Here is a 13,712-nt window from a genome sequence, read left to right on the forward strand (position 1 = left end):
CTGCATGCATGCAACATAAGATGAGCCTGCTGGATCAGGCCAATGGCCCACCTAGTCCAGCATGCTGTTCTCACAGTGGCCAACCAGATGCCCCGAGAAGCCTACAAACTGGACATGCAGGACTCTGCCCACCTGCAACTGGTATTCAGAAGTGCAACACCTCTAACAGTGGAGGTGAAACATACCGTAGCTATTGTAGTTAGCAGCCTTTGCTACCTTGTCTTCCATGAGCTTGCAGACAATTTACTATAAGGAAAGTTCCATCAGAAGTAAACAAATTCTCTGCATGTTGATCACACCCTTATGTGCTCAGCTTGCTTGGGGATTCTTGGGAGGTTTGGAAAGATGATTCACCAGGATGCATTCCAAACAAATAGTTTTGTACCATGGGGTCAAGCATTATCTGTGTATGTGCAATATTCCTGCCAATCCTGTCCATCCCCCCCCATCCCCTGAAAATGAGTCACACTCACAAAGCAGAACACAATGGTCAGATCTTCCAATGCAGCAAATGTATTACATAAATTCTTCATAAGGACCTGAGTTGGGGGGGGTCAAAAATCAGTGATATATGTATGTATATATATATATCAGGTAGAAAAATAATGCACCGACAATTAAGGGATCACATTCCACACATTGGCCACCCACCAAACTCATGAAAAAATCTCTTGCAAACTGATTTGCTCAGAGGTCAAAAAGCTGTGTCATGTGTAAAAAAAAGCAAAACACAAAACTCTGTAACAGTTTATGTCACATCTTCTATCTGCCAAGAAAAACCTTCATGTTCCCTATATGGCCATAATTAAAAACCCTCCTATGTTTTTATTGAAGTCATAGGAGGGAGCATAGTGATGAGAATATTTGTGCTTTTGAAGACTCCAACTGCTCTTACTTAACCAGAAAGCACCATAAGACTTGGTGTGTGTGTATGTAATTACCAGGCACAGAGAAGCCTGAGCAACCTCAGGACTGGAAAGCTGTGTCATTAACTCTTTTTCTCCCTGCCACAGTCCCAGCAAAAACTGCCTCTCCAAAGCTGCTTTTTGCATTTCAAGGGAAATTCCCATAGGTGCCAGGCTTCCCTGTGGTGCTGTTTACAGAACAAAGCTTGTTCACATTACAGTAATCATATTTGCACAACTAGTTTGGTCCTTATAAGAACATATACAACAGAGGGCTCCAACAATCCTTCTAGCACAGCAGCTGAAAAGCACTGAGATGCAAATCTAGACACTGGAACACTTGCATTGTCAGAGCTATGAGCATAGCTGTCAACGTTTGCCCTTTTTAAAGGGAAATTCCCTTATTCTGAATAGGATTCCTCTCAAGAAAAGGGAAAAGTTGACAGCTATGGCTGTGAGATACAGTGTTTGTTCAAAGCCACTGGTTCCTAACTTCTTTAAATTGCTGTAAAAAGCATTTTGTGAGGGCCTATTCTATCACCACATGCTCCATGAGCCTGCAGTTTGGGATAGAGTTGCATTGGTGGTTTGGCACAGGGAACAGTGGGTGAAGTCATTACATGTGCCCAGACCATGATGAGAAAAACAGACACTTTTCTGTCAAATAAGACTGATGGAAACATTACCAAGGTTCCAGTTCATTTATGACATGCTACATTCACTAACCTAAATGCTTTGCTCCATTAGAAGAAACAAACACCTCAAATAGCTAAAAGGGAAATATGAGGGTTTGTGGTAAACATACTAGAACCAGGGAAGAAGTATTTCACAAAAACATGGCACATTTGTATCTTACCACAGTTACTGTGGTTTAGTGTTACGTCCAAACCAGCATTGTCTACTGGCCGGCAGAGGTTCTCCCATGTTTCAGACTGTATCCAATGAAGTCATTGTGTAAGTTTGTTGGCCCCATCAAAAAATCTGCTCTGGTGCTTCCCCCAGCCCCCTGGAGCAGATTGAGGAGGTGGCATGGATATCAGGGTGTGCAAGAGGAGGAGACGGATGGCTAGACTTTTAGCCGGTGGCTAGACTGGATCCCACAGACAGAGTGAGAAGGATCTGCTGTGGGTTTCCAGAAATTATGGTCCCTTCCAAACTAGTCCTTTGTGTGTGGGGGGGGGGGTGCATTCTACAACATGCCATTGATGCAATAATTGTACAATAGTGGTAAATTTATACCGAACTGTCCACACATCCTTCCACTTTATTAGTTGTTCTGTGATACTTCCCTAGTGTTATAAACGTTATTGCCGTGAGAGGGCACTCTTATACTATAGTGCAAAGAAAGAGGGACATGCACACGCAATATTTGTGGTATGAAATGTTACAGGATTTTAGTAGGAAACTACAGGAGATGCACCAACTGCCAGTGAAGCTGTATGACCACCCAAAAACATTTGCAGGTGCAAATGTTATTGAAAGCATGATCACGTGTGACCACCCTGGTAACATCATGAGGTTCAGTCATGATCAATAAAAAAAGAGAGAGCTTCTGGAAGGTCTCTTGATATTCAGAGGCATAAAACCAGTTAATATGTAACAGGAATTCACATCACATGGGTCTTAGGAGCATAAGAAGAGCCTGCTAGATCAGGCCATGGGCCAGTCTAATCCTTCATCCTGTTCTCACAATGACCAGCCAGATGCCTGTGGGAAACCCACAAACAAGACATGAGCACAAAAGCCCGCTCCCCTGCTGTTTCCAGCAACTTTGTAGATCTGTTTAAGCCCTTCTTTAAAACCATCTAAGATAGTGACCATCACCACATCTTTTGCTGGTGAATCCCATAAGTTGTTTATCCACTGTGTGAAAAGGTTCCTCTTGCTGGTGCTGAATCTACTGCCCATAAACTTCACCGAGTGGCTGTAGTGTTAAGAGAAAAGATGTCTTCCTATCCACTTTCTCCATTCTACGAATAATGTTACAAACCTCTACCCTCTCTTCAAGTCATCTCTCTCTTTCTCCATCTCTCTCAACGAAAAAATCATAGCTGAGTCTGATTCAAGCCAGTGATATGCAGACAAGGGAGCCTATCTGTTTTAGAATGCCTGAGCCTAGCAATGGGAAATCGAATCGCTTCTCTCTCACACATATTAAGGACATGGCTATTTCCTGGCTCACTGAATTTGCAAATGTTTATGTCAGCGCTTAATGACATTTCTCCCTTTGTTCCATCCCAATAAATTAGCCAGTCGCTCCTTCTTACCTTACTGGTGTAATAAGATTGAGATTAATATTAAGGAAGCTGGCACTTCATCTAGACTTTTAATCATTTTTTAGGATAATTAAACCATGGAGCCGGAAGAAAACATGCATTCCTCCCCACCTCCCCTCAGCAAATACCTTTCCATGTAGCTGAGAGAATTATGCTGAGCATAAACACAATAAATCTGTCAGGGAGTCATTTCGGTTGTTCTTCTCTTCCAACAAATGTGTACTTCATGACGGCTAGCTTCTACCTCGACTGTTGAAGGCAGGATCCCTCAGGGTGGCAGTTGCCTGGAATCACAAGTGAGGGCAGAGGGCTATTGTGTCCAGGTCCTGCTTACAGGCTTCCCTAAAGCATGTGGTCCACCAGAGTTAGAATAGGAAGCTGGACCAGATGGACCTTTGGCATTATCCAATATGGTTATTCTTAATAGCACTAAATGTTCCATGTTTCACTGAGGTGTTTTTTGCTATTGTGCTTAGAACTGGCCATGGCTTTTTCTTTTGAACAGAGGGGAACAAGCCTGGGGCCTGCGATACCAATTGGGATTGCAGTCTGGGAAGGGGTTATTTTCCCTCTTTGTCTTGTTTTCTGGCCAAATACTGCCCTCCAGAGTGTCTATTTCCCTCCGAAAGTGCTGTTTGCTGCAAATAAAAAGATTTCTGGGAATGAATGTGAAACTTGTGTGTTCAGATAAAATGAAACAATTTCCAATGAAGAAAGGAAGCATTATAGCTTGAAGTCAGTTGTGTACTTGATGACGTTCTGAAACCCTTTGTGGTATGTTTTCCCCCCTCTGTACTTTCATCAGAGTTCAAGCTGCCATGGGATTTTTCCTCAATAGAATTCTGAGGCCAAGACATTATTTCTTTGCTTTGTTTAAAGAGGCTCTGCTTTAGTAGCCCTCTAGTGTTCATTCATAATTGGAAGACTGCATCCAAACCGATTCTGTGTCGCAAAGCCTCACCTGGCTCATATTTGTGATCCAAACTATGAATAAACCCTCCAATTAGTTGTTGCAAGCCACATCACAGGGCTCAGCCTGTCACCCAGATTTTATAGCCGTTGTTAATAAAAATGGACCCATCTGACTTATAAACCAGGATGGGTCTAAAATTCCAATCTAACTTTTAATAGCCATTGGTGTAATAAACAGCCCATACATTCTGACTATCTGTCTCCATGAATACCAACATATCCTTTGTGTAGAGTTTATTAAACAGGATTATGGAACAGCTGCAAAATGCTGGCTCATCCCCTTCCCTGAGCTCAGTGGTGGCCCTGGTGGGGGAAATGGAGACATTCTGGGATCAAATCAGAAGGTAGAATGGCTTTTGTAATTCCAGGACTGTCCCTGGAGAATAGGTACACTTGGAGGGTATGCCTTAGGACTGGTAAATTCTACTGCTGCTGCTGCTGCTGCTACTACTACTACTACTACTACTACTACTAATAATAATAATAATAATAATAATGTATGAAGATTCCATTGGAATTAGTTAGCTCATAAAAGCACAATGAACATTTGCTTGGAAGTACGGTAAGTCCCACTGAACTCAGTGGGGTTTACTTCTAATTAGACAGGTATCTGATTGTATTTAGGGAAGAGCCCTACCAAGGGCTTTATTCAGATGCAGGAGCTTAGCTCCAGCACTTCTCAGATGGGCACCATTGCCATTTTAATAGAACAAGGGAGAAATTCATGGTAAGCTCTGACACCTCTTTTTCTAGAGAAATAGTGCTCAGTGGTAGAGCATCTGTTTTGCATGGGGAAGGTCCCAGATTCAACCCTCAGCATTTTGAGGTAAGATTCCTTGTCTGAAACTATGGAGAGCTGCTGCCAGTCAGTGTAGATGATACTGGCCTAGATGGACCAATGGTCCGACTCAGTATATAGCAGCTTCCTATGTTTCTATTCATAGTGACTTCAGTGTGCCTAATTTTGCCAGAAACTTGTAATTTTTTTCTAAGTCACTTTGTGTGTGGAAGGCGTAATCCAGATTGAAGCAGTTTTGTTGCAATGAACATAAAACAGGAAATTTAAGGCCCTGCTGCTGACAAAAATGAAGGACGGTCTTGTTACATTTCTTCCTCTATTCATCTCTGCAACCTCCTCTTATCTCCAGGCTCCACAGTAACAGCCCTCAGGTCTGTCTTTTGGTTGAGGGACACCCTGATAGAATTGTCAGCTCATTAAATTTCAATTTGCTGGATGCAGACAGCATGCCAATGGAAGGAAGATGGAATCTGCAGAATTACTTTCTTAGCCAACAGTCACAATTTTTGCAGCTTCAGTCTGGCGTTTCTTAAAGAGGAGTTGGCAGCGTCTGCCAAGATGAAAACCTTAGGTACTGTTTTAAAAATAACGGTTATACAAATATTCTGCAGTGCTCAGATAGGTAGTAGCAACAGTAATAGCAATTCTATTTCAGCTACAGTGCTAAACAGGTAAACCATTAAAAAGATGATAAGGATGCAACAGCAAAAATATAATTCAGTGTTTATACAATTTCCCAGTCTGTCATCTGACAACAATAATGTATGTCATATGAAACAAATGCATCGCAGTAGCTATTTTCTCCAGAAAACACCATAAGCTGGAAGGAAATGTGAACCAGATCCCTCTTCTTAGATACTCCAAGCTGAGTGAACAATGTTAAATAAAGCAGAAGTCAGGTCAAGCCTATGGTTTGCCTCTTAATATCTCTAGGATCCTGTTGATGGCATTGTGCAGAAATGGGGTTGAGGTGCTCTATTTTCATCCCTGGATTCTGTGATAGTCAAGATACATTTTGCTGAGTCTCCTGCAACAAGGAACAGTGGCCAAATGACAGTCCTTCGAGTCAGGACATCAAACCACAGGTCTCCTGCCTGACATGTTGTTTGGCTGTAATGGAATGGATGACATTCTTCCAATAATGAATTATTCCCTCCCACACACCCCTTCCCTTTGCTTTTCTGCAGGGTATACGGTGATCAATGAAAATTGTCCAGGAGCCGAATGGAATATCATGTGTCGGGAGTGTTGTGAGTACGATCAGATAAAGTGTGTGTGCCCCGGGCGAAAGGAAGTGGTAGGTTACACTATTCCGTGCTGCAGGAATGAGGACAACGAGTGTGACTCCTGTCTAATCCACCCAGGTATGTTGATTTATTGCCCTTCTCTGAACCCCCTCACCTTTTGGGTGTTCTCACCAGACATAAATCTTTATTCAATGACCCTGTTTGTAGCTAGGTGGAGCGTGCAGCCTGTTTGGTCTGCCAGACATTGATGATGAATAGGTTTTTTCTCTCTCTCTCTCTCTCTCTCTCTCTCTCTCTCTCTCTCTCTCTCTCTTCAGAGATGGATGGGTGCCAATACAAATGGTTTACTGAGTTGATGAAAGTTAATGCATTTAGCGTATTGCCGTTAGTACGTCCCCTTTTCTAATAATTTAAACTCACGCTCAGAGTCGAAAGTTTCCAGGATTTCACCGTGTATGCCTGGAAGCCCTCCAGAGAGTAAAGTCATTGTTGGCTTCAGCACCAGATGAAGATTTTTCATTCCTGAGTCTCCCAGGCCTGGCTTGCACATTGCCTTACTTAAAAAGATAGGAACAAAGTTGCTGAGCTCAGACTCCGCAAAAGGAATAAGAAAACAATAAAGACAAAGGGATAAGGAAGCAACAGCCAGTAGAAACAAGAAGATAATAGTTCTATTAGGAATTGATCCAAATTGTTTACCCTGGGTCATTAGTCTACTTGCAACGCCAGATTTAGGGCAGTGTGGGCGGTTCCCTCACACAGGGTGCTGAGCTGAGGGGGCACAAAATAACACCATTACTAATACTACAGTACCAATAATAAAACCTATATTTATATGCAGTGCTTTTTTCAGGGGGTACGCATACCCCTAAACATTTTGTGAATCTGAGTTTGGCCTCTTTGAGTGGCAGTATTTCAATATGAGTAGGAAAATGAGAATACCCCTAAACATATATTTTTTAAAAAGCACTGTCTATATGGGTACCTACTGAGAAGATCCATTAAAAAGCAACTGTACCAAAAGAAATTATTGTGAAAATAAGAAATATTTGGAGGAGGGCAAATTTTGTCTTTGCTTAGAGGACCATATAACCAAAGTCTGATCCTGCTACTTGATATTATCCCAAGGAAATAGTCAAATTCCCTAGATAGTGTTTAGTAAAGGAAGTACCATATAGGCCAACAGCTTTGCCCAAGTCCTCCAGCTCCTCTATCTTGAAGCCAAGGAACTATAAGTAGATTTAGATATACATTTCCAGCTACAATCTAACCAGGCTGCCAGTCTTTTATCACTTGTTCTGGCTGTCCAGAGCAAACACAGTATGTGACAGCTTGTCTGCTGTAGTGTATTATCTCTGCCATCCACTTTCATTTGCTCCTTTGTAGCCCAATGTGCATGCCCAGCAGTTTCAATTCATACTAGGTCTAATTTTTTTAAGTGTTTTAAATTTGTGCAGTGCTGTATTTTTGACATAAAAGCCAGGTGCGTTTGTGAGATTCCAACTGTTCTGTGAGACTGAGATACAGATTATGAATGTTCAAACACAGTGCTAAATGTTCAGAGATATTGGGCAGTATTCAGTTATTTCTTGTGCTAGAATAAAGGGATTTCCCTCTCCTTTCCCCACATGCATCCTGCTGTGTCCCATAATCCACACTGAAGGCTTGGGGATAAGACCAGAACCGGTTTAGGAGGGTTCAGGGGGACACAAACAAATCACATATATGTGGTTCAGAGCACTTTCCAAACCAAGGTCTGTTCAATCAGACCAGAAACGTTTTCTAAATGTCATTCCTCTTCTTTTTAGGCTGTATGATTTTTGAAAACTGTAAGTCCTGTCGCAATGGATCCTGGGGAGGAACGCTAGACAACTTCTACATCAAGGGCATCTACTGCGCAGAATGCAGAGCAGGCTGGTATGGAGGAGATTGCATGAGTGAGTATTGTTAAGAGACATGTTCCCCAATAGGAGAAAGGGTACTGCTTCAAATATGGCGGAGGGAAGACTGAATACAGTGGAAATCAAGGAGAAGCATGGCTAGGTCCAAAGAGCTACTTATCCAGGATAGGATGCAGATCCTTGCCATGGCCGACGCAGTTCAGAATATTGGATAAGGTGGGAGCCATGAGTGGGTGATGCAACGATTTAGTTGAATCCCACCTGCAACAGTTCAACAAATAATCCAGTTTAGTTATATGAATATTGCAACATTTAAGGTCACAGCAAAGCAAGCCATCAATATAAAACAGTTAATGGCAAATGCAATAAACATTCCATTGCAACCATGTGTCAAAAACCAGTAGTTACTGCCTGGCAGTACTTTACTTGTTTGTATCATATTTGCAGGAAATGACACAATGTGGAATAGAGGTTGTGAGGGGTCAAGTTCTTTAAATATCTTCAAGGCTATAGGGGAGACTAAGTAACCTTGCTTTTTAAAAAAAGATTTCCAGTGTACAAATTACAGTAGTACCTCAATCTATCCAGAAGGTGGTGCTCAGAAGCTCTTCCATGAAAAAGGCATTATTAATATATAAAAAGAGTGATGCCTTTCCACCCAGGCATATTCACTATTATGGATCAATGGGGAAACTCATCATTAAGCTAAACGTATGAGGAAACAAAACATGACAGTGTTTGTTTGTTTTTTTTAGTTTAGAGAAAAGGTGAGTAAGAGGTGACATGATAGAAGAGTATAATAGTATGCATGTAGTGGAGAAAAGTTTTTCTCTCTCCCTCTCATAATGCCAGAACTCATGGAGTTCTCATGAAGCTGAATATTGGAACTCTGGACAAGCAATAGAAAGCCCTTCTTTACACAGCGCATAGCTAAAATGTGGGGTTTGCTGTCACAAGAGGCGGTGATGGCCATCAACTATGTGCCAAGCCTCGGCCCAGTATACCTGAAGGAGCGTCTCCACCCCCATCGTTCAGCCCAGACACTGAGGTCCAGCGCCAAGGGCTTTCTGGCGGTTCCCTCCCTGCAAGAAGAGAGGTTACAGGGAACCAGGCAGAGGGCCTTCTTGGTAGTGGCGCCCACCCTGTGGAAGGCCCTCCCATCAGAAGTCAAGGAGATAAACTACCTGACTTTTAGAAGACATCTGAAGGCAGCCCTGTTTAGGGAAGTGTTTAATGTTTGGTGTTTTATTGTGTTTTTAATATTCTGTTGGGAGCCGCCCAGAGTGGCTGGGGAAACCCAGCCAGGTGTGTGTGTGTGTGTGTGTGTGTGTGTGTGTTTCTCCTCCTCCTTCTTCCACCAGCATTTGTTTGTGATGTGTGCCTTGCTGCAGTTTTTTATGAGTTTCACAGCCTGAGTGTAGTTCACACCACATTAATGGACATCCTGCTTTTGCGTACATAGCAGCCTGTGTTGGTTAGTACAGTGGTACCTCGGGTTAAGAACTTAATTCATTCTGGAGGTCTGTTCTTAACCTGAAACTGTTCATAACCTGAAGCTCCACTTTAGCTAATGGGGCCTCCTGCTGCCGCCGCGCTGCTGCCGCAGAGTCTGTAACCTGAAGCATCTGTAACCCAAGGTACCACTGTAGTGGCTATGGCTGAAATGGGGACAGGGCGAGAGAGAAACAGAGTTCTTAGAAATATGAGTGAAATTCAGTGTAGCAATATATGGGGGTATGTGCACGGGGAACAAAGTCTGCTTGTGCAACAGGACTTTCCCTGCTCCTACCTCTGTGCACCTATTATTATTATTATTATTATTATTATTATTATTATTATTACTTCATTGAATTTATATGCCGCCCTATACCCACAGGCCTCAGGGCAGGTAAATCTCTTCTGTGGGTTCCCTCCAACCTCCCAGAACAGATTTAGGGATATTTAGGGAGCATGGGTGGTTGGGCCTCAGCTCTGGGCCAATGGTCACAGATGGGAGTTGTAGTTCAGCACTATCTAGAAGGGCTGTAGCTCAGTGATAGAGTATCTGCTTTGCAGTTTAATCCCGAGCATCTGCAGGCAGGGCTGGGAAAGGTTTTCTGTCTGAAACTCCAGAGAGCCAGTGCTAGTCATTGTAGGCAAGACAGTGTCTACAGCTGGATCAGCAGTCTGCGTAAGGCAGCATTTTATGTTCCTCACAACAGTGTAGAGAGCATGTCAGATTCTAATTAAACATCAAGAAGAACTTTTTTACGGTAAGGGCTGTTCGAACAGACTCCCTCAGGAGGTTGTGGGCTCTCCTTCCTTGGTGGTTTTTAAGCAGAGGTTGGATGGCCATCTGTCATGTATGCTTTAGTTGAGATTCATGCATTGCAGGGGGTTAAACTATATGATATGTGGTGTCCCTTCCAACTCTGATTCCATTCTTTAAGTATGCATAGGGGCACCCTGAATGACTCCAGGCAATAGACTGGGTGAGACTTGGCTCTGGACCCATCAAAAGTGGGAGAAAACCATGGGCAGTGTGATTGGCTTACATATTCTATGTAAGACTATACAAATGAATCAGATGCATATGGTCTGGTGGAAGAGCAAAGTCCTAGTGGACATAGTGGAAAATAAGGCATATTTACCTCTTAACAAGAGTTCCCATATAGCCGTAGAGGATAATACACATTGATAGGGTTGTTGTTTTTAAGTCACCTAAGTCATTTTGAGGCAGTGGACCCCATAAATTATTTATGGATTGTGTGAAGTAATAATACCCATCACCCCTATTGATATCTATCTGCCCATGAATTTTCTCAGGTGACCTTAAATAAACATAGAATGTAAATTACAATTATTGAAAGGATTAAGTGATCTCTCTCTCTCTCTCTCTCTCTCTCTCTCTCTCTCTCTCTCTCTTTTGCCTCAAGCAAGAATTTTTGTGTGTCCCAGAAAACAGTTTTCCCTCCTTTTCAGATGGCACAGTGGTGCTGACAGTCTTCCAAAATGGATTCTTTTCTCACTCTTCCCTCCCTCTCCGCTCCTCAGAAGCAAGGAAGGATTTGCCAGGATTTGCCATTGTGGGTGTAAATTATTCTTGAGAACTTTCCAGGTCTTTCTCTTCTTCTTCAGGCTTCGGCAAGAGAGAAAAGATCCCTTTGAGTGGAAATGGTGGAGCTGGTTGCTCAATCCTTTGTTGAGAGAGAGGTGGCAGGGCGTTACATAAACCTCTCCTGAGAGAGCTTGAGATGGTGGAGGGAAATGGAAGATCCACATCTCACCACAGCTATGCTTCATGCAAAAGTTTGTGGCAAATATGAGCCTGTTTCCTTGGGGCCACTCTTTGAATGGCTCTCTCTTTAGCCTCTGGACCACCTGCTTTGTTGGCCAGTCCTATTTCCTTGGCAGGAATTTCTGCAAGTTCAGACCGTAATGTTCTCCCGAGAAAGGTGCACTCAGTATTCCCGGCACGCCAACATCTCTTTGCACCAGTTCTTTCTCGTCAAAAGGCAAGAGCAACAAAGGCAACTCAAAAGCCCCCTTGTAACGAAAGGGGAATGTTCTCTGAGGTGATTCAAGGACCTTGTCAATCCTTCTGAAGAAGGTTTCCTGCAGCTTTGTCTCAGGTTGTTTTGAGGTAGGAGCCAGCAACAGGGCAAGGTTTCCTCTCTCCACTGTGGGAAGCTGCATTATCATGTACGTTGCGGCAGATCCTGGCATATCCCAATAGCATCTTAATGACAGCCATGGGGGCAAAGTAATTAATTCTCCAGCCTTTCACATCAGGAACCAACAAGCCCTGGTGTGGAACGAAACACTTATGATGAACCCCTCCGAGCTTGTTTTCCGTTTCATCAGAGTGCACTTAATTGAGGGTAATTGAGGGTAAACTGACAAAAGGAGATTTTTTTCTTTTATTAGAACGGACAAGTCTTAACACTGTAGAGTCTTGCAGGAAAGAGGAAATATCATGCTATGGCACATGGCATGTTGCTGGATGTGACAAAGCTGCACCATTCATGGGCTGAGCTTTTTCAGGCCACTGTATATCCCCCCGCACACATGGGAAATACAGTGAGCCTGCCTACAACCCTAAAAACTGTGGTTTGTTCAGATCTCCCTTGCAACATCTTCTCTGAACACGTAGAGCATGGGTAGGCAAACTAAGGCCCAGGGGCCGGATCTGGCCCAATTGCCTTCTAAATCTGGCCCATGGACGGTCCGGGAATCAGTGTTTTTACATGAGTAGAATGTGTCCTTTTATTTAAAATGCATCTCTGGGTTATTTGTGGGGCACAGGAATTCGTTCATTCCCCCCCCCCAAAAAATGTAGTCCGCCCCCCCCCACAAGGTCTGAGGGACAATGGACTGGCCCCCTTGCTCAAAAGGTTTGCTGACAGAGAGGGTTTGGAAGTGGGGCCACTGAGCAAACCCTCTCCTTCTGTTCATCCAGGGAACACACAGATGAGAAGTTCTGAACAAATCTAATGTGGATTGATAGTTTACCTGAGTCTGAACCTATGGGGGCACAGTTGTGAGATTGTCTTGCCACACATCGAAGTCCTAATACTTGGGTGCATGCCAAATGTTTCTCCAGTAACAACATGGAAGATGTTGTAGAGGCTAGTAATATGACTTTGATACCTGATACCTAGACATAACGTCAAAATGGCAATGAATCCCAATATTTACCAATGGTGACAATCTGCCCAGGAAGCTGAAATAACCAGGAGCTGTGGAAGAGCACGACTGTATTCTATTACCAACCAGTGCTAAAATAATAGATTTAAATTCTACCTTGGGCAATCGTTTTTGATTTCCCAGTGTAGTTTCCTATAACTTAGGAGGTGGTGCAGACACTGCTTCTGACCCATCACATTGAGCAGAAGGCTCACCATCTATATATTGGGCTCTCCAGGTGAACATAGGAAGCTGCTTTTAACTCAGTCAGCTCAACAAGCTGTAGTTTCAGATCCTGGTTTGAACACACCTCAGTCTCACAGATTGGGACATATGAGCATATGAAGCTGCCTTATCTGGAGTCGCACCACTGGTCCATTTAGCTCTGAGCTATTTCTGAGTCTGTGTTCCCTCACAGAGCCTAATATAAATCTTCTTCTTCTTTTCCTGCCCTTCAGGATGTGGTCAGGTTCTGCAGGCTTCCAAGGGTCAGATCTTGTTGGAGAGTTATCCACTGAATGCCCGCTGTGAGTGGACTATTCATGCTAAACCTGGTTTTGTTGTTGAGTTAAGGTAGGTGGGTGATGCATTTCAGCATACAGATTCTTCTTTTCAAGTTTATGTACATATTTAAGGCTTGTTCAGCCATCAGGCTAGTATTTCAACCCTGGGACCTAGAGGCATTTCCAGTGGAGTTTTTCTGCGCCCCCAACCATTGACATTAATCATAATTAATGGACTAAAAATGGCTGTATCCAATGCTATTTTTCTAGAAAAGTAGGTATTGGAATGCCTCCCTCGTTCTTTCAGAATGGCAATGGTGCCTACCTGAGAGGTGCCGGAACTGAATTCCAGCTAGTTCCGGCTGTAAAAAAAAAAGCCCTGGCTGTATTTCTTTTCCTGTGTCAGAAATGATGCAGTGAGCATGCTGTTTGCATATGGTGTTA

At 43.2% G+C, this 13,712-nt stretch overlaps 1 protein-coding gene across 2 annotated transcripts in view; it reads left to right on the plus strand.

Annotated features, from left to right (window-relative positions):
• The window catches only part of PAMR1 (peptidase domain containing associated with muscle regeneration 1), a 43,964-nt gene that overhangs the window by 4,516 nt on the left and 25,736 nt on the right, over nucleotides 1-13,712 (plus strand). For both annotated transcript variants that reach the window (XM_083463760.1, XM_083463759.1), the window contains exons 2-4: nucleotides 6,140-6,316; nucleotides 8,008-8,136; nucleotides 13,224-13,338. In XM_083463760.1, coding sequence (XP_083319886.1) covers nucleotides 6,187-6,316; nucleotides 8,008-8,136; nucleotides 13,224-13,338 — 374 coding nt within the window. In that variant the 5' untranslated portion in view covers nucleotides 6,140-6,186. The remainder of the gene's footprint in view (nucleotides 1-6,139; nucleotides 6,317-8,007; nucleotides 8,137-13,223; nucleotides 13,339-13,712) is intronic.

The sequence above is a fragment of the Podarcis liolepis genome, assembly GCF_965112155.1.
Source record: "Podarcis liolepis genome assembly, chromosome: 1".
Classification (NCBI taxonomy): domain Eukaryota; kingdom Metazoa; phylum Chordata; class Lepidosauria; order Squamata; family Lacertidae; genus Podarcis; species Podarcis liolepis.